At 40.1% G+C, this 20,441-nt stretch overlaps 2 protein-coding genes across 6 annotated transcripts; one reads left to right on the top strand and one right to left on the bottom strand.

Annotated features, from left to right (window-relative positions):
* Positions 1-1,044: 1,044 nt before the first annotated feature.
* LOC111596992 (mucin-12) lies at positions 1,045-13,203 on the bottom strand. Of its 5 annotated transcripts, none has more exons than XM_023311487.2 (4): positions 12,557-13,203; positions 4,176-4,430; positions 1,683-2,402; positions 1,045-1,620 (listed from the first exon to the last, which is right to left on the bottom strand). In XM_023311487.2, the coding sequence occupies exons 1-4, from the start codon at positions 12,669-12,671 to the stop codon at positions 1,214-1,216; spliced, it is 1,497 nt and encodes a 498-aa protein (XP_023167255.2). In that variant the 5' UTR covers positions 12,672-13,203; the 3' UTR covers positions 1,045-1,213. The 5 variants fall into 5 exon arrangements, with proteins under 5 accessions (XP_023167255.2, XP_023167253.2, XP_023167252.2 ...); XM_023311485.2 differs by having other exon boundaries at positions 1,683-3,650; XM_023311484.2 differs by having other exon boundaries at positions 1,683-1,868; positions 2,226-4,430.
* A 3,294-nt stretch (positions 13,204-16,497) lies between these two features.
* Positions 16,498-19,351, top strand: LOC111597025 (pleckstrin homology domain-containing family M member 1). Its single transcript, XM_023311535.2, has 6 exons — positions 16,498-16,863; positions 16,926-17,425; positions 17,482-18,162; positions 18,221-18,384; positions 18,451-18,973; positions 19,033-19,351. The coding sequence occupies exons 1-6, from the start codon at positions 16,734-16,736 to the stop codon at positions 19,174-19,176; spliced, it is 2,142 nt and encodes a 713-aa protein (XP_023167303.2). The 5' UTR covers positions 16,498-16,733; the 3' UTR covers positions 19,177-19,351.
* The last annotated feature ends 1,090 nt before the right edge of the window (positions 19,352-20,441 follow it).

The following is a 20,441-nucleotide window of genomic DNA, read 5'->3' on the forward strand; positions in this document are numbered from 1 at the left end:
TGACATGAATACATGGTTTAATACAGCTATAGCATAAATATTATGAGGGTTATTATTTTGATTTTTTTGTTATGTTTTGAACTGTATAAAATTTGTTTTATATCAATGGTTTTAGCATTTTTTAGATATATTTAAAATGTAAATATAAATGTTATCACGCATTAGTAAGTTTGGTGCTTTAAACCTAACAAAAGCTTTCGGTAAGTGCAGACGTCCAGAAAGCTTTCCTAGAGCCATCTAGCGTTCGTTTTTAATATTTCAAATATTGCTAAAAGAAAAAAATCAACTGCACTATCGCATTAAAATCTCCAATAATTTTATCTAACAGCTTAAAAAAGTAAAAAAAGATACATCATAAACGATATAAATCAGAGTTTCATTAATTTAAAAATAAAAGTCACGCACATGTGACTAAATCAATTCAGTTGCGCTCGATCATTTTTTATGTAATTCTGTGCGTGAAAAATTCAATAAAATTGACTGCGCCTATTTGAGTTAATAATCCTAATGTCTTTCTGATGAGCAATTGTGTAATGTGTTACAAAGCAAATTAAATAGTAATAATCTACAAAAATAAGCCTATTGTTCATTAAATGAAATAGTGAACAAAATCTTATTTAGTGCAAGTTGCCAATAATTAACTTAATTGCAATTTAATTATATTATAAATGTAGTTAGCTTCCATTCCTCAAGCAAAAATATTCAAAATTACATTCAAGTCTGCCTCGATAGCTGAGAATCTGATCTGATCTGATTTTAACTGATCTGATCTGATATGGATATTGTGATTGCTGTTTTAGCTAAGCCTTACCGATATCATATAAATAAGATGATATACTTAACATTTTCGTTGACCTTTTCAACGTTGCTTAGTCCAAATTCTTTGCTAGAAAAACCAAAAGAAAGAAACAATAATTTCGCACAAGGCACACGCAAAATTCTTTTTTTATCTTTCTAAATTTTATTATGTAAATAACATTGAACATGATTTGTACATACATATACATATGCATATAGATATACGTATACATATACAGTTATGTATATTTTTGTCCACTTTTGTTCGACACAAAATTCGTACGGTTTTGTTGTTTTCTTTAATGACGTTTGGATCGAGTTCGTTTCAAGACCTTCGAACTTACATACATGCTTTATAAATAATTTAAAGTACTTGCAGTAGTTGCACTACACCAGGCCACGCCCCCAAGGGCGCCTAGTTGGTGGCCGTGCGCTGCACGTTGTCGAAGGGCACGAGGATGCCAGGCGGTCCGCCGAAGCGGTTCTGCTGATGGCTTGAGGCGGCGTGATGGCTTGACGGTGCACTGGGCTGCTGGGAATGCTGGAAGGGTCTGGGCGCATTCTGGGGACTAAGCACGCCGCTGGGCGCACCGAAGCCGCCCGTGTAGCGACCACCATTGCCGGCAGCGGCTGTGGCTGCTGCGCCTGGACGCACCCTGTTGGCCTTGACGCTGGTGCTGAACTCATGATTGTTGCCAGCCACATAGATGTCCGGCTTGGCGGTGCTATGCGGACGCAATAGACCCGGCGGGGCACCGAAGCCACCCGTGTATTTGCCCGTATTGCTAGCGGGCGGCGCCGTGGGGCTGCTAGCTGCTGGTTCTGTCAAAAAAAATTTCAGTTCAGCTTGTTTTACGCTTGCTCAAGTCCAGGCAAAGACTTACCCTGGCGCTGGGCATTGATGGGCGTGCTTATGACCTTGCCTCCATCGCTCTTGGTGTACTCCACTTTCTGGCTATCGCCGGCATTGCCATTGAACGGCGGGAACTGCTCCTCAGCAGCGGCTGCAGCGGCGCTGGCGGCGGTTTTTGTTTCCGTTGTCTGGCCAACAGGTGGCGCATCGAAGCGTGCTGGAAAATGCGTGAATGAGTTTGTAGTGGAATCGTGTGTGAGGCCAGTCGAGGGAGGACTGCTAAATGTAGATGAGTCGTCGCTGTTAGCAACTGGCGGTATCAGCACCAGCGGCGGCTCCACAGTGTTCAACTCATGGCCATCGCTGCTGCTGGGGGTTGAAAGCGTAAGCGTGACTTTGGATGGGAAAGCAGTGTAAACGTTTGTTGTTGGCACTGAGGTGGTTGTTGTTGTCGTTGTTGTGGTTGTTGTTGTGGATGTTGCTGCTGCTGCTGTTGTGCTTGTTGCTTCGCTCGACTGAGATCTAATTGCGCTACTGGCAAAGCCATGAGGCTGAAAATCATTAGGTTTAATACCTCCCGGCTTGGTCTCCGGCACGTCCTTGAAGTTGTCCGGATTGTAGGGCACTCCGGGACCCACATCAGGGTAGTCGAAGTCCTGCAGCCAGGGCGGCAATGTGGACGAGTCAAATGGATTGGGCTCAACAGGCGCCGCCTCGGACGTGGACGAACTCGCTGCAGCTGGAGCTGGAGCTGTGGATGTTGTTGTGGTTGTTGTTATCAATTGGTTTTTGGCATGCGGCCATTGAGTGGTTTGTGCTTTGAAAATGGGTGCTTGAGTGGTGCGCGCTGCTGTTGGTGGTGCTGTTTGTGTTGTTGTGCTCGACGGACGTCTCGTAGTCGTCGTTGGTTTTCTCGTTGTTGTTGTGGTGGGTTTGGTGGTGGTGGTGGTGCTGGTGGTGGTGCTGCTGCTCAGTGGCGGCGGCGTCAGCTGAATGTTGCTCAGGTCCACAAACGGCTCAAACGGTGGCTCCAAGTCCTCAGCCACTGTGTGGTTGTACTGATCATTGTCTGTGGGCACTATGAAGGTGACGGCTACATCCAGGTCCGGATCGGTTACCTCCTGCAGCCAGGGCGGCAGGGTGTAGGCGTAGGCCTCCTCATTGTCCAGCTTATAGAAGGTGGAGGGATCCAGTGGAGTTGTGGTGCGTGTGGGGCTGCGTGTCGTGGTGGTTGCTGGTGTGGTTGTACTCGTGGTGGTTGTTGTTGCCTTTGTTGTGGTCACTTTTCGGGTTGTTGTGGTTGTTGTTGGTGGTGGTGTGGTAGTGGTGGTGGTGATGGTGGTGCGTGGCCGCTGTGTGGCTGAGGTTGTGCTATAATGAACTGTGCCACGATTACGAATGGGAATTCTGGAGCCGTTGCGTGGTGTTGTGGTGCCCACATGGGCATTCGTGCCGTGGCCCTCGGGTCCATCGTGCGCTGGGACGGTGACCACAGCCACTTGGCCTGGCGTCAGTGGTGCAGGCGCCTGTGGAGACAAGCCCTGGCCGCTGCTTAGGCTCACGCGTATGTTGTGGCTGCCGGGCTGCTCCACACCAAGCACATGCTTCGTGGGCTGCTGCTCGGTGATGATCTGTGGCTCAGCGGCTGGCACAGTTTCCAGCGGTGGCAGCAGATCCCAGGCAATCACACTGAGTGGCGCACCATTCGGTGCCGGTGTCCAGGGCACAGGTCCGCCAATATTGGCATCCTGCTGCTGCAGCTCCAGCAGGTAGTCGGGCAAGATGCCGCTCGTCTGCTGCGGCGCCTGAGCACTCTCCTCCGGCTGCTGGGTCAAGGGTATGAGCTGCGCCTGCTCCACTTCCACAGAGACATCCGCAGTGGTTGTTGATGATTCATGCTTGGGTGGTGTTAGTGATGTGGCTGGTGCTGGTGCTGGTGCTAATGAGGTGCTGTCGGTGCTATCGATGTCCGTAGTGGGCAGCGCCACGGCTATGGCATCTAATTGGGAAGGAGTTGGAGTTGGAGTTGAGTATGCGTTGGCAAGGCTATCATTGTTTGCTTTGGGTCTAGGTCGGGCTGCCTGAATGGGTCGGGGCACAAATTGTGGGTTGAGCGTGAGCAGGGTAAATGTGGGTGGTGCGTGCTTGGCACTCGCTGCTGTAATCTTATATTGCTGGCCAGATGAGACGCGCTTGGCATGGGACGCGTCAAAGTCGGACTTGGGTATTGTTAGTGGTGCTACGTATGTGGGCGTGCGAGTGGGTGTGGGTGTGGGTGTGGGTGAGGGCGTGGGCGTGGGCGTGGCTGTGATACTTATGCTACTAGAATTAGCTAATGCTGCTTGAGTGTGTCGCTTTTGAGTTAGGCTATTGCGTGATGTGGATGCAGTTGTTGCTCTGGCTGCTGCGGCTGTTGCTCGTGTGGTTGCACCACTGGCGCTTCCCTTTGCTGTTGCCGTTGCTGCTGTTGCTGTCGCTGCTGTTGCTTTTGTTGTTGCTGTTGCTGTTGTTGTTGTGAACTCACCAATATGCGGTGGCAGCAGGTCATCGGATGGCTTTCGTATTTCAGTTATGCCCGAGGCATAGTTGGGTATCTCAAACTGCAGACCCTGCGCGCTGACCACCTTGCGCCCATCGGGCGTATCGATCGGACGCAGTGCATCAATCGGATTGCCGTAGCTATCAATGGCCCGCTCGCTGCCAGCATTGAAAGCATCGTCAACAGCGGCCTCCGCCAATGGCGGCTGCAATTCTAATGCAAACGGCGATTGCCGAACATCTGCAGAGAAGGGGGAAATTTTTGTTGTGGTTTGTTGCTTTGTGGTTGCTACTAACGTGTGTTGTATGTACATGTGTGTGTCAGTGTGGGTGTGCATGAGACTGTGCATGATAGTGGCAAATGCAACAAGACATGCAATTTGCCTGCAATTCACCAAAGCAAAAAAAAAAGAATGTTAGAAACAGTAGAAGCGAAGATGAAACTGATGTGGCAGCCCCTTGGGTGGCTCTTTGCCAATTTGGCTGCCATTGTCGCTGATTGATTGACATTGGCTTAAATGGTCTATAAACATGTATATAAATATATATAAATATACATATATATATATATATATATCTGTATGCATGTATTTTGTGTCTTTATCTGCTTTACTCTGAAGCTCTGACTGCTATACCCCGCGAACTTGGAAAGCGCAGGGTATACTGGTTTTAGGTGCGCGTATGTAACAGCTGGCAGATATCGTGGCTAAGCCCCTAAGCTATAATATATATACTAAAACAAGCTCAACAGTTATGAGTCAATCTAGTCAAGTTTATCTCTCTATGCCTCTCTGTAAGCCCCTTCATTTCGTGTGTGTGTGGGTGTGTATGTGTGCATGCAAAAAACCCAGAAGGACAGAGTATCTACTAGTCGTGCATTATTGACTAAGCTACTCTTACTGGCTGTATCATTCGGCTGCTGTTGCTGTTTTAATGCAGCTTTTTGGTTGACACATAACACACTTACAGCCAGCCACACACACATACACATACACACATACATACACACATACATACATACACACACACACTCACTCACTCACACACTCAGCATTAGTTAGGCCAGGTAGGTCAATAAGTAAATTAAGATTTTTACTGTTTCGTTTTTCTCTGTCTCTGGACAGTCAATCAAGTTTGTTGCCTGAGTCTTTTGTTACGCTTGAGCTTGAGCTAAATGTTTGCTCCAATGTTGGCCCCTAACATAAATGTGTCTCAATCGGCTATTTCAAATTGTTGTGTATTTCATGTAATTTGTCTGTTGTATCAATTGATGCGCCTCATCGAGAAAGTCTTTAGGTCTTGTGCCATGTTGTGTCTATGGCCTTTGTAAACAGCTCTTATAGTGTTAACATGTGGGCATTACCCCACTGGGCAGGCGTGCCACATCGGGAATTACCAAAGCTCTTGCAAGGTACAACATATAGCAGCTGTATCTGCTAAATCTGTTTAGTTGGTTTTTCATCTAAAGCATCTGAGTACAGTACGCATTACATATGATATAGATGCGCCCATTAGGGGCGTGGCAGTAAAGTAGTTAGAGTATTTCTAGTATATTACTAGAATTACCTGTTTTGCTGCTCTACAAATAAAGCCTTAAAGTAGTGTATGATAAGCCAGCTGGGAATGGGGACTGGTCCAGTACATAAGAAAATCTTTCTAGATATTTCGTATAATGAGCTTTGAAATTTGAATTTGAATTTGAAATCTATATTCGTATAAATTGAATATGACAATATCATATAGCCATGCCCATTGAGGCGTGCCCGTTTGCAGTTACTGCTGATTGGCTCCATAGCTAGATCGATAGATCATATATGGGGCTTGGCAAATCGGAAAACACAGCAGTTGGCATTTTCTAGATTAGCTTTCCTTCAAGCTACTCAATTAAATCCCGGCTATAACCCATAAATACTTCGCCTTATTTAATTTCCGTCATTTAGAGCATAATCGATGATAAGTGAACTCATTAAAATGGATTCCAGAGAGAACTTGTTACAGAAGTTCATCTGACGCACAGCTCGTTCGCATTTGATTTAAGTTGGGGATGTTTTTTGCTTGAATTGAACTCACGAACTAAACCAGTAAAACTTGATCAGTCTAACCTTATCCATCAATAGCCGCGCCCACCTAGAACTAGCTTCAACTCAGCTGACTGACTAACTAACTGATTAACATACTCTCACAGCGATTCTTCCATAGATTCACAGCGACTGACTAGTTGACTGACTGACTGACGTTATTAAATATCTGCCAAGCATCAGCACGAGGTCCAGATGCGATCTAGCATGTCCGCTTATTCATTAGTCATGCCACGAGAAAACTTGTTATAAAACTGATAAATAGGCAGAGTCTTAAGTGAATACATAGATATATATATATATATATATATATATATATATATATCTGCAAGAGATTTATCCTTTTTGAACTGGGTGAACTAAATATGATATCTGAAAGAGTTTTATACAATTTAAACTGAACACGAAACTTGACCAAATAAAATATTTTTTAAAGAATTTTGTTTTTTTTTTTCTTTTTGACTTAGAGCATACATTTAAAGAGAATATGATATGATATAAAATAATGTATATATATTTGGAAGACTTCTGGCTCTATTTAATCTCATAATAATAAAAGTATCTCGAACAAATTGATTCCATTTCACCTGGAATCTATATATTTTTATATATAATCTCTTCAAGCTGGACCCTTACATATATCTGGAATAATATATATTTGTATATAATAAATATATCTGAAAGATGTTCAACTCTTTTAACTTGTTCCCCAATCATTCTGCTCTTGGCGCTGGAAATTTCTCATTTATATTAGTTAAACGAATTATAATTTATACAAATCAAGTTTTACAACTTGGAGCTACATGGATCATAGCACATTTTTGTGCATTAATTTTTATTTATTTATATCAAATATGTTCCATAAAAGGCGAGGCAGCCAAACCACTTTTTGTTACCCATTTTTGATTGCAGCTTATAAAAAATAAAAACATTTTTTAATATAATTAGAGCCAGGAGAAATACTAAATAAAAGACTTTATTGGCACTAGAATTTGAGAAATAATAAACAAATAAATTATTTATTGTGTAGACAGAGCCCAGTTCTCAGATTGTGATAGACGCTTTCTGATATTCTAGCCAAGTTCCGGCTGCTAAGCGTATGTGCATAGAATTTTAACTATTTTTAAATAATTTTTTGATTGTTTAGTTTGCATTCATATTGCTTGACTATAAATCAACAATGGGGTTTTTTCTATATTTCTATATTTTCTAGTTAAGCTTATCAATCGCAGCTGACAAATGATGCTCAGTTTTTATCACGGAGCTTCGAGTCAGCCCTGAACTTTAAGCGCATAAATATGAATTAACTAAAGATACAAATGTTAGATATATACCTTATATGTATATATATATATATATACAAATCTAGCATGGCAACATCTTGAGACTTGACTTTGATTGTTTCCCTCGTGCAGCAGCTGGGAAAGTGCTGGCAACACGTTGCTTAATATATTCTCAGATTTCATCAGTTGTAATTAGCAAAACAACGAAGAGACATCAAAATTCGTATGAAAAATGTGCAGATATATAGAAGCTTAGCCATGCTCAGATCCCAGCTACTTCCTAGTATTGGTTAAGCTGCAAACCCTTAGTTTAACTGCCAGTCAAAGCGTTCGAAAAACTAGTTAAATTCAGCATTTGCCCATCAAGTTCAGTGCCAATTAATTTTCGTTTGTTTTTTTTTTTTTTTTTACTTCTATTGTGAACATCATTCGGAATTGAAGTTTTAATTGATTGGCGACTTCACGACATCTGCACCCACTGCAAACTCATAGACAATGTCATAATTCCAAACGGTTTTTTTTCGCACTTTTCAGCTTTACAGTTTTGACAAGTTTTTGGTTTTTGGTTTTTGGTTTTTGCAGCCTTCGCTTTGGGCTGATAAAAATCATATTTTAGTGAGCTCAGCCCGCGATCATCGCATTATCTTGGGCCTTGAGTTATCGACTTATTGATGCTGCTGAAAATCACACTGCCCACGCAGAGCTCAGGCTCAGATCGCAAGCCCAAAACAATGAAGTAAACAATTCGCGCTTGTAAATAATATTTTATGTCCAGGTTTGGTGTCTTGGCTGTGATTCTATATGATATGCACCATTCAATAATTAATTGCCTCAATCAACAACGTGTCTCACGGCAAGCTGCAGAAGCTTGAGCAGGTCGAGCAGGCATAGTCGAGTCTGACTGACTGGCCAATACTCTGTAAATATGTTTATATGTACTTGTGTGAGGCAGTCCAAAAAGGAATTGCTTCTCAACTGCGCAGGCTCTTCGAGACTCTATATACCAAATTTGGCCAGTTAGGCTCTTCAAACATACGAGATATGCTCGAATAATAAAAGTTCAAAATCGATTTTTAATCGTAGGGAGGGATAAAGTTATCGATTGTTTGAGCTTGTTCGCTGTAAGTTTTCTATAAGAGCAGTTTCTAGGTTCACAGTTAGAAGAAACAGAGAGAGAGAAAGAGAGAGAATTAACTATTGATAATGATAAAGACTTTATGAGCTACTTCCAAGTTCCATTATTAATGGATTCAGTTGTCAATAATATTAGAGTTAATAGAAATTCAACTGTCATATAAAAACTGTAGTAATTTTCGGTTAAAACTGTCATAAACTGCAGTCGAATCAGCCAAATATCTTAATCACTTAAGATCAAATGCGCCAGCAACTGGTTTCAAGACTTACAAATTTGATTTTGTTTTTAATTTCGTTTTTTCCCCATTAATGTTTGGTAATTTGCACTTAGTAATCCCATGATATCGAAAAACCCATTAGTGACGCAAGAAACGTCTCGTGAAATACGTCGCAGATTATCAATTATAATAAACGGCAATATCTGTATCTGAGCTCATTGTGCTGGGCTATTAAGACATTACGAAACTCTCAGGCACCTCAGTTTCGTTATATATTTAGAAAAAATTATGCTACAAATAGTAAAGCAAAGTTTTCATTATGAAGTTAACTAATTGTGCTCAACAGCAACAGCAACAACAACAATAGCAACAATGGCAAGAGCAGCTAATAAAATCTATGCGAATTTGTTAATTATCGCGCACAGTAAAAGGTCTTTAGCGATATATTGAAGCGACATATCGTGTGAATAGGAAAGGAAAAGCGCTAACAATTAATTGATTAAAGCCATAAAACCAGCGGAAACGACGGCTAGACAATTGGACATTGAAGTATTGTCTTTGAGATATTGTTGAGCAATCAACGACTATTTCACTCTCTCGCTCTGTCTCTCTCTCTTTCTGTGATGGACTTGAGATAGGCAAGCTGGAATGATCTGCTAGGTGGTAGCCAGGACTTCAACAACTTTAAGCTTATATATAGGCCAATATGTGCTATTTATGAAGAAGTGCAGAGCGCATTCAGAGAAAGCAATTATTCAGTATTTGCGCATACTTGTAGAGAGTCTATATAACAAATTTGGTAAAACTAGCGCTTCAAGCACACGAGCTATGCTCAAATTACTATGGGTTTATCGATTTCATGTCATGTCATACATAAGCAGCTTCAAGTAAGAACTTTAGATTCTCAGCTTGATGAGCTTATGCATAGGTTTAGGCGTAAAAACAGAGGTAGCATTCAGCTATTGATCCTGAACAAGCTTATATAGGGTTTACACAACTTGCTCTACCTGTTACATAGCTCTCTAACAAAAGCTATATAGCCTAAGCGCTCACTTTCCATTGCTGCAGAGTATAGAATGAACTCAGCTCAGGTCTAATCTAGTCTTATCCAACTATAATCAAAGTCTAGTCTAGCTGGTAAACACCTTAGAATATCTACATAAATCTTGGCCGAAAGCGGTTTTTAAATACCTGTCAGAATGGATAGACTAGACACCTGAACTGTAGAATTTATAGATATGTTTTTCTTGTTCAGTCAGCGCGCAGTGCGCCTTAAAGCTTATTTGGCTATAAGTCCCATATCTTGCGGCGTGTTTTAAATGCAATTAGCCTCTTTCTTGGGGTGCTCCATGACCCACATAACAGGGGGAAAAAAACCAAGCAAAAAGTTAAGAAAAAGTCTGAACAGCTACAAGCCAAGTTAACAAATTGTCATAACAATTTATGAACTTGTTGAGTCGCCCGCTTCTAACCAGAGGCTGAAGATGAACAGCCTTTTTAAGTAGCAGCTGAGATAATGATATACGCATCCCAGAGGTCGTCCCTTCCAGCAGTAGCAGTAGCTCAAAGCGAAGCCGAAAAAGAAGAAGATGAAGAAAAAGTGGAAATCAAAAAGCCCAAGATGAAGCCGCAGCCAAAGCTGAAGCTGCAACTGAAGCTGAAGCCTTGCCAGTCATGTCATCTAGCTATTACATAACTTTTGTTATTGTTGCCGTTGTTGTTTCATTTTTTTTACTTTGGTTGTTTGTGTTTAGCCGGCGGCTTCTTCAGCCTCATCTCGAGTTTCATTTACCCTTTGTTGCCTTTGGGAATTGGAGGTTTTTGTCGCCATTGGCGAAGTTGTTTATTTTTTTCTTGTTTTTGGCTTAAAGCTGCTGACGCCTTATTTTGCTGGGTTCGATGAGATTTGTCCAGTTTGTGACTAACACATTTCTTTATGTGATGCATCGAAGGCTCGACAACATCTTAAATGTCATGAAACGTTGTTATTTATTAACTCTAATTTGATGATCTGTGTAGATGAGTGTCGGGCCAGTTCCCTGGAGTCGCTGGAAACTGAACAAATCGACAAAATGTTGATGATATTTACTAAGCGAGTATCAGACTACAAATATTTGAAAAGGTTTTCAACTTCCTGTAGATGGGTATGGAAACGGAATCAGAATCAGTGAGAGAGGGAGAGAAAAGGGGTAGATAGAAAGGGAGAAGCCGAGAAAGGCAGAGAAACGCAGAGGCAGGCAGAGACAGAGACAGAGAGAGAGAGAGAGAGAGAGAGAGAGAGAGAGAGAGAGAGAGAGAGAGAGAGAGAGAGAGAGAGAGAGAGAGAGAGAGAGAGAGACAGAGAGAGAGAGAAGAGAGACAGAGAGAGAGAGAGAGAGAGAGAGAGAGAGAGAGAGAGAGAGAGAGAGAGAGAGAGACAGAGAGAGAGAGACAGAGAGACAGAGAGAGAGAGACAAAGACATATATATACACAGAGAGAAAAAGAAAGGTAAGAAATTAAGTGAAAGACAGGGACAGAGATAAAGAAAGATGGAAACAGTTAGAGAAATAGAGATTGAAAGGCAAAGAATTACAGAGAAAGAGAGGCAGAGAGAAAAATAAATAAATATATAGAAAAAACAGAAGTGAGAGAGAGAGAGAGAGAGAGAGAGAGAGTGAGAGAGAGAGACAGAGAGAAACAGCTTAAGAGAGGAGTAGCTCTATGAGCCAGGCTTATTCTGGTTTAAGATTCGACCTCAGCACAGTAAAAACCTTAGTCTAATACTCATTTACACTATCCTACTGTACTGCCTGAGGTTACTATTCCACCTCGCACTTAGTTAGGATGCAGTAGAAACACATAACACCCAATGTACAGACAGATGATTGATCGATTTCATTCGGTTAGATGTGTTTGTGAATGTGCTGGGAATTAGTAACATTTGGTTGATAGTTAGGGGACAGTTCGAACAGAGACTCAAAGGACAACAATAAATAGATTGTAGACTTATTTAATAAGTTAAATAAAGTAAAAGTTAGTAGAGACTTAAGAAATAAACTTAGTTACAAATGGAAAAACATAAACAATTGATTATTACACACGAAATTGTTATACTTGATGAGTTATGTGCAATAAAAAATTATGTTTATCATTATAAGAAATAATATATTTTATCTTTAATTATGCAAAGTTAAACTATTATTTTTTAAATATTTTAACACTATAATAGTCAAATTTGAATTTCATTTTTAATTTGCATAATGAAATAAGTGGTTTAATGATAAAATAAATTTTTTAATGTCTGGGCTATGTTGATAAACCCAAATATTGATTGATTAATTATTTGCCTAATGGTGGAAAATCAATCAAATTTTGTTGCACTGATTGGAATGATTCAACAGAAAATAACATAGATTTCAAACTGAAGTAAATATATGAATAAATATCAAGTTTGGAATAACATGCGTATAAAGGCGTAATTGAAGAAAGCAATACGACACAGAAACGCAAATAGACGAAAGGCGAAAAGGAAATTAAAAAGCAAACACTAATTAAATATCGTATGTCTATGCGAATTGGTTACGAATTCGAAATGGTATCGAAATCGGAGTCCAATCGGAGTCCAATCGGAATCCGACATGAGATATATGTGTGTGTATGTGGTGCATGTATACCAGGCCTTCCAGCTGCTGCGTCGATCCTCAGTAGCGCCAGAGCTAGCAGCAGCGTAACGGTAACGCCGGCAGCTCTGCCACTGCGTAGCCCGAATTTCAAATTGCGCGTTTGCATTTCGGTTTTGGCAATTCGGAATAACGTTATTTTTCTTACAGTTGTTGTTGTTGTTTTTCCTGTATTTTTTTTAAGAGTTTGTCACGCAAGCGTCGATTTAGAATTGGGCATTGCCCAAAAGCCACATTCGAGTTGAAAACCGCGAGGAATAATTAGCGCGTAGGCAGAATAACAATGATGACAACAACAACTACGGCCACCAGGTCGAACTGATGCTGTCAGGGATGACAAAATCCGCAACGACTACAACGACGACGACGCGAGCGACGCAATCTGCACCGGCGTGCACACAAAAAACCTTATTGCCAAATACAAATAATATGTAATATTAATTTTTTCTCGTATTTATTTTAGCTTGTACCGCTTGCACACAAAATTCAATCAATTGTGACACGATTTCACGACTCGCAATCACTGTGGGAGAGATGCGCCGGAGACAGTGCCGGAGACGTAGACGAAGTTAAATGAAGATTAGATGAGCGAGGCGCTCGAGCGTAGCAGAAACACGTCCGTAGCTCACGAGTTCTGCGCTTTTAATAAACAACGCTGCCATCAGCGACAACGAATGAAGCTTGGCTTTCGCATTGGCTTTGAGTTGACGCTGGCTGCGCACAGTGGTCCATATATAATTTGGGTATGTCCAAATGTTGCAGCCGCATTAATATTAATATCAATATACAATTTGTACTTAACAATATATATATTTTTGTATGTATGTATATAGTAAAAATATGCCATTAAAATATTGTTGACTGCGTATCACTTGCAGCTGCATTAATTTGACTAATGATAATAACATTTGAGCCAATGTACATCTAAATCCCAGCCTCACCATCAAATATTTTCATATTCAAAAAATTTCGCTAAGCAAAGAAAATTATTAAACAAAAAAAAACAATATTTGCAGTGCTGCAACTACCGCTTTCGTTCTTATTTAGGACATTTTCCACACTTGCATCTCTTAGCACTCAGCACAGTTCATATGCTTTTGCATGTGTGGGAGTATATGTATATGAGCTCAAAGCCCGATTTGATTGTTAACTCGAAGCGTATAGCTTTTGAAACCGGGAAACTGTACATTTAATTGCTGCTATGACCTTACATATATAGTATATATATATATCGTGTATTTTCCCATACTTGGTGCAGGCGTTGCATTGCCAATGTCGCTCAAGGTCAAGCTTAACATTCGCCTAACATATGCTTTACATTCTGTTATTTCCAAACGCGCACACGTTTCAACAGTTTTGCATATACATTCATACATATGTGCATATGTATTTATAAATGTTATGCAAATTCATAATGAAAATGAATGTGTTAAAGTGTTAGAAGCATTCATTTGTTTCTTTATTGTTTGTTTATTTAGACAGACAGGTTTGGAGTTTTGAGACTAATCTCAACATTTTGTCTTTCTATCACGTTACAGTCAACCGTTGCTAACAATGCATAATTTATGCCAGTCAAATATATTTGAAAATCCATACATGAATTTGTTCACAGAACTAGATCCTGTTCTCTGGTGGCTTTCGATTATCAATTCATTAAATTCGACTTTTTATTAAGCGGCAAATTCTTTTGTGAAGCAAATTAAATTCTTTACTCATCAAAGTGCATTAATTCCAGATGTGCGCTGCTTAGTCAGCTTATATTAGATCACACTGTGGGAGAGCATTGTGCAAAGTCTTCTTTGAAGTTGTATCATCATTTGCGTACATTGATCTCTTCTGCAGTTGGATTGCACAATTTTGGTGAATATGCTTAAATTTGAAGGCTTTTCGATTGCGCTTTACTTACGTATATACGTATATGTCTTCAGTTCATAATTGTCAGGCAAGGTCCAGGCGGCTTTTATTTTACAAATTATGTCAGCAAATTTGCGCGTTTGTTCCGCATTGGGCGTTTTTTGTTCAAACAGCATTTGGTATGTGTGCCTCGTCTTCGAACTCGAATTCGACTTCGAATCTTTGGCTTTGTGTGTGCCTTTGCCCAGCGCTTCCTATGCAGCGTAATGATTGAAGCATTAGCTGCGAATGGAATCATTGGGCGTTAAAATTATTGTTACAATTAACAGCAGAGATATTACCAAATGGACTTAACTCTAAAGAGGCGCGCAATTTGGCCCGTGTTGCAGTTGTTGTTGTTATTGTTGTGGGGCGCCCAGCGTTAATAAATCAAAGCTGAACGTCGGGCGTCGGGCGTCGAGCGTCGCGTCGCTGCATAAGGTAAACAACAGACAAAGCCATCAATGGGACGTAGCGACGCTGAAGAAGTAATCAAAATTGTATTACGAAAACAAACGTTTTTATAAAAATGTTGTTGCTCTTTTTTCTTCTTCTTCTCCTTCTGCTACTTATAACAATGGCCCAAACAGTTGCCGCTGGCAGCGTGAAGCCGACGTTCAAGTCAAACTATTTGAGTGGAGCTAAGAAAAAAGTCAAGTCAGCATCACAACCACAGCAGCAACTACAATGCAGTGACAGCATTCATGCTGTATATTATTTACTTTAATAGAGTCCATGCCGCTTAGTCAAAGTCTCTTGCAGTTGGGAAATAGAAATGGAAATGGAAATGACACGGCGCTGCGCATGCGTAAAAATTGTTGAGTGACCCTTCACCTTCAACTTAATTTTTTTTTTTATTAATTGTTATAATTGTCTTTAATTTCACAAACATTAGCTTAACCTTTTAAGCCCATCGTCATAAATAAAAATAAAATTCATTAATTAAATTCGCAACTTCGTCAAGTTTCTAACATTTCCGTTAAAAAATACATGTGTTCATGATGTTTGCAAAATTTAAAAAAAATATACATAAATATATTTTAACATATAAAAAAAAAACTAATAATAAATTGGCAACCAATTTCAGTGCAATTGTTGAATGCAAGCATTTTCAACCCACACGAAAATTGTTTCGTAAAAGAAGCAACAAAATTTAAAAAAAAAAAAACAACTTAAAAATATACATTTTTTTCCATATGAGAGAGACCAGTTTTTGAACCAGTTGGAGCGCATCTTCTGTACGATATATCAGCGGCTATACAATTTTATTGCAAAAATATTGAAAAATGCGTTAAGGCAGCAACAACAACACGCACAACAACAACAAGTTGAACAATGACAGCATAAACTTTGTTGGTCACCCTGACCTTAACACAAATTTCGTCTTAATATCAAGTGGCGACTTATTGAATGGATACGTGCACGGCCTATGGACAAGCCGGGATTGAGGCTGACACTTAACTCAACTTCATTCATATGTAAATAAACAAAATAAAAATATTTTTATAAATAATTTTCCATTAACTGCAAGAAATGCGAGCTGTTGGCTTAACAACATTTGTTATTAAAGCTTAATTTCTATTCCTTGACGAGTTGAGTCATAAATGTTGTTGTTTGGCTCGTTGAAATAAAACCCCCAAGGCATCAAAACTCATTAAAGCTTTGTCTTGTTAACGAACACGCGGAATTTGTGGTTATTTATTTGCGTGGGTTTTTTTTCATTCTTATAATCGAACATTCCCACATAGAAAGAAAGCAAACAATACAATAAGAACTGGTCTTAAAACTCATAATTCCAAACGGAAATATGATACTGCTTGCGTTATTATTTTCGCAGCTACGTTTGTCTTGCTTTAATATTTTTAAGCTGAAATTAAAAAATATAAAAAGCCGTTAAAAAGACAGATCTCTTGTGACGTCATTGAAGACTAATAATCGTTAGCATGCAATATCGATGCACTATCGGTTCATCTCTAGCTGAACTGCCTTACAAGTATCGCGAGCTATTTCAGTTAATTGTACTAAATCAATTTAGTAATCAACTGAACTTTGTGGATTTATGTTCAGCTAATTGTTCTTTGTTGTTGCTAAATTGCAAATCGTTAGATAAAATTTTATAATTAACGATATAAACTAAATTGAATGTGACTGACATAGTTAATACAGGTAACACATAAAAACAAATTCGCGCAGCCCTGGTAAACAGCTGATTGTGTCTAAGCAAAAATAATAAATAAATCGAAACAGCAAAATAAATAAGAGGCATAAAGACAAACAAATGAGCGCCCTCTTTCGCAGCCTAAACAATTTTTCCTCAAAACGTGAAAATGTTGTCAAGGAGGCGCTGATAAATACTTTGAACGAAAATGCGAGAGAAATCGAATTTGAAGTTAAGCAAAAAGGACTCGGTAAATCCCCTATTCACATTCACTTAATCCATTCGCATGACTCATCTAAAAAATTCCTACAGATGTGCTCGGCTTATGTGAACAAACGAGTGCTTTGTGCACCACATTAGAGGCGTTGTTCTTGCACGGCTTGAAAGACTCGTTTCTGTGGGCCACTATCAATGTGATTACTGGAGATGTGGAGCGCCGACCGGAGCCGAGCTTTTGGTCACCTGCGATGGTGTTCATGCACAAGCAGGTGATCGAGCAAATCCAAAGATTGAGCCAGATAACCTCCGAGACTGGACAGTGTCGAGCGTGGGTGCGGCAGTCGCTTAACGATTCCATTTTCTCGTCGTATTTAAATAATATGCGTAAAAATGGCTCAGCCTTGCGTCCGTACTACAAGAAGGACGCACTGCTCAAGGATAGTGAAGGTCTGGAGACGGCAGCTAAAATTATGGAGAGTCTAGAAGCATACGTGACTTTCGACTTGCCCGTCAACTCAAGCTTGCTAAATCAATGGCCCGATTATGCCCTGCAGCTTTCCGATCTATGGACACCGGCACTCAAATCCTGTCCAGTGCGTATTAAAGAGAATCATCTTTTAAGCCCGTATTGAGCTGACTTTTTTTTTAGATAAGCAGCGGCGTGGATGTGGCTAGTTCTTTGGCTACTGAAATTGTGGCTATTCCCACACCACAGCCACTGCATACGAATGAGCTCTTCTCGGAGTCCATTTCGAACAGTCCATTCAGTCGTGGAGGCCAGTTTGGACATGCGGATCTTGACCAACATGAGATGCTGGACCTGTTCATGCAAAAGGTTGACGAAATGGATGTTATAAACGAAGATTCGACATCAGCAGAGGCGACAGATCATGTCGTGTCCAATGAGACTGAACAAGCCGAATCGAGTACCAGCAGCAGTCAGCGGACTCGAAAGCGTTCCATTCGACATATTGAAGAGCCTTTTTCTGAGCTGCCACAGGGAAGCAATTCGTTGACAAATCTCATGCAAACCTCGTGGTCTGCTGATCTCGATGCTCACACGCCCACAAAAGAGTCTGGCGCGCGTTTCTTTCAGCGCTCGGTTAGCATGAGCAGTACTACAAGCCTGCGAACACCCACAGCAGATCGTTGCAGCTACAATGCGCTGCTACGAAAGCACGAGAACAACCGGGAGGATGGCTCTGGCTGGTCGCAGATCTGGGAGAAGTTTCGTGCTAATCCCTCTACCTTGAATTTGTCGCAGACGCATACGCAACGCGAGATTGAGTCCAATGCAACAGACGATATGAGCGAACTGCAATCAGTTGATGTGAGTTATTGTTCCATTGCAATGTATGATATTAAGGCAAGTCTTAATCTATTCCCAGACCAACTCCGAATTCGAGCTGCTCAACTCGAATTTCGAAATGGGCGAACTGCAGCAAATGGTTGCCCAACTGTGTCAGCTGCCACGCGAGCCTGGACTCAACGCACAGGGTTTTCTGTGCAAGGGCTGTCAGCATCCGCTAGGCATTGGCGACAACAATTTCCAGTGCGTAGAGCTAAGCTACTAATTATGGTCTTAGCTTAAATATAACACTTCAATCTGTTCTCGCAGAGTTTGTGCTTTTAGTGGCGATTATTATTGCAACGTCTGCATGGAACCGGAGGCTCAGCTCATTCCGGCACGCATCATCTACAACTGGGACTTTCGCAAATATGGCGTCAGCAAGCGTGCGGCCCTTTTTCTGGCCGAGTTTCGTGCACAACCGTTTCTAGACATGCAGCTACTCAACCCGAGCATTTACTTTGCTTCTGATGCCATGGCTGAGTTGCAGTCGTTGCGCATTCGATTGAATTTTATACGTGCCTATCTCTATACCTGTGCACCGAGTAGCCTTAAGCTATTACAAAACCAATTCGGTGGCCAGGAGTATCTCTATGAACACATACACCAATACTCCATAGCTGATTTGGCATTAATACAACGCGGTGCGCTTTGTCAGCAGCTACAAAAGGCCTTCAAGCTGGGCGAGGCACACGTGCTCAAGTGCAGGCTATGCCAGCTGAAGGGCTTCATCTGCGAAATCTGTCAGAGTCCACGTGTACTCTACCCGTTTCACATCGCCACCACATTTCGCGTAAGTTTCTACTTTGTAATACGTTTCAATTGTAATTAAATTCATATTCATATTTGCAGTGCGTTACATGCGGTGCTGTTTTCCATGCCGAATGCCTTAACGAGCATCAGCCGTGTCCCAAATGCGAACGACGACGTCTACGCGAGGATCAGCCGTTGCAGGAGGCTGTTGAAGATCTAAAGCTCAAGCATAGCTCTGCTTAGATTGCCATTTAGTTAATAAGCAATAAAGTGCGATTGTATTTTGTATTTACACTATGTTTAAGCTTGTTAAAGTTATGTTGGCTATTTAGAAATTGGTAAAATACCTTGGTCAAATGATGTTACTCTCACAATTTTGTAAATATGCGCTTGCAGCTAACATATACTCAAGAAAACATCTGCATTTAAAAAGAATTTCATTTTGATATATACAATAACCTTTGGCTAGTTGTAGTATTTGCAAACGGATCTGTCCTAACAATATATAGATATGCTAAAAAATTGAACAAAAATATTTTATTCTCCATTCTTTCTTTTAGATTGGGATCTCTAAGCTATAGCCTAGATTTCTATATTCTACACCCAGAGTTAGAGGAAAATCTTTTTTTTAACAAATTAATAGCAACTACAATTTTCTTTGAACATAATCCATATTATGTTTTTTTTTTTACCAGTTTATAGACTTCTCCAGTTAACTGCTACCGCCATGAAAAGTCTTTTGAATAGGTATATTTTCCAATGCTTTTTTCAGTTTATTTATATGAGAACTTCAAATGGAATGATATTGAAATATAATGTTGAATTGTAATATGTGAATTTGGAATTAGTTCTAATGACGGCAATGGTCCAACAACAATGAATTTCATAATAATCATAATAAGTAATTAATTTGATGTAGGTGAATAATATTGCCCTAGGGGTTTTAACAAATTTATATATATATATATATATGGAATTTGAAGAATAGATACAGAAGTTGTTCGAAATGTATCACAAATGGAAAATAATACATTTAAACATGTAACTGTTCGCGGTTTTGATGTAAAATGATCTATTCCGACTACGTGTAAATGTTATTTGCTTTGATTTTTTATTTTTCGTTGGAAAAAACCTTTGGTTTGTGCTACAGTTTTCATTTGCATTAACATTTGTGTGTTTTGTTTGTGATTTAATAATAAAATTTGAATTTCGGTTCAACAATTTTTTCAGTCTAGTTTAGATAGGGAGAGCGACAAAAACGCTCGTAAATATGCGCATAAGTACTTACATATACATTTCATTATATATATATTAAAGGGTGTTGGTGTTGTCTTTTGAATAATTTGACTAACTTTGGTCTAGATTCAAATGCCGCTAAATTGTATATACAGATAAAATATAGTTATATTTGTGTATATATGTATATAAATGTATGCATGTAGGTAAGTATTTTTGCGTTAGCCTGGGAAGACACTAAACTTAAAATAAACAGCGAGTGAGCTGAGTGA

This window comes from Drosophila hydei, unplaced genomic scaffold, assembly GCF_003285905.1.
Source record: "Drosophila hydei strain 15085-1641.00,03,60 unplaced genomic scaffold, DhydRS2 tig00008130-arrow-arrow-pilon, whole genome shotgun sequence".
NCBI lineage: Eukaryota > Metazoa > Arthropoda > Insecta > Diptera > Drosophilidae > Drosophila > Drosophila hydei.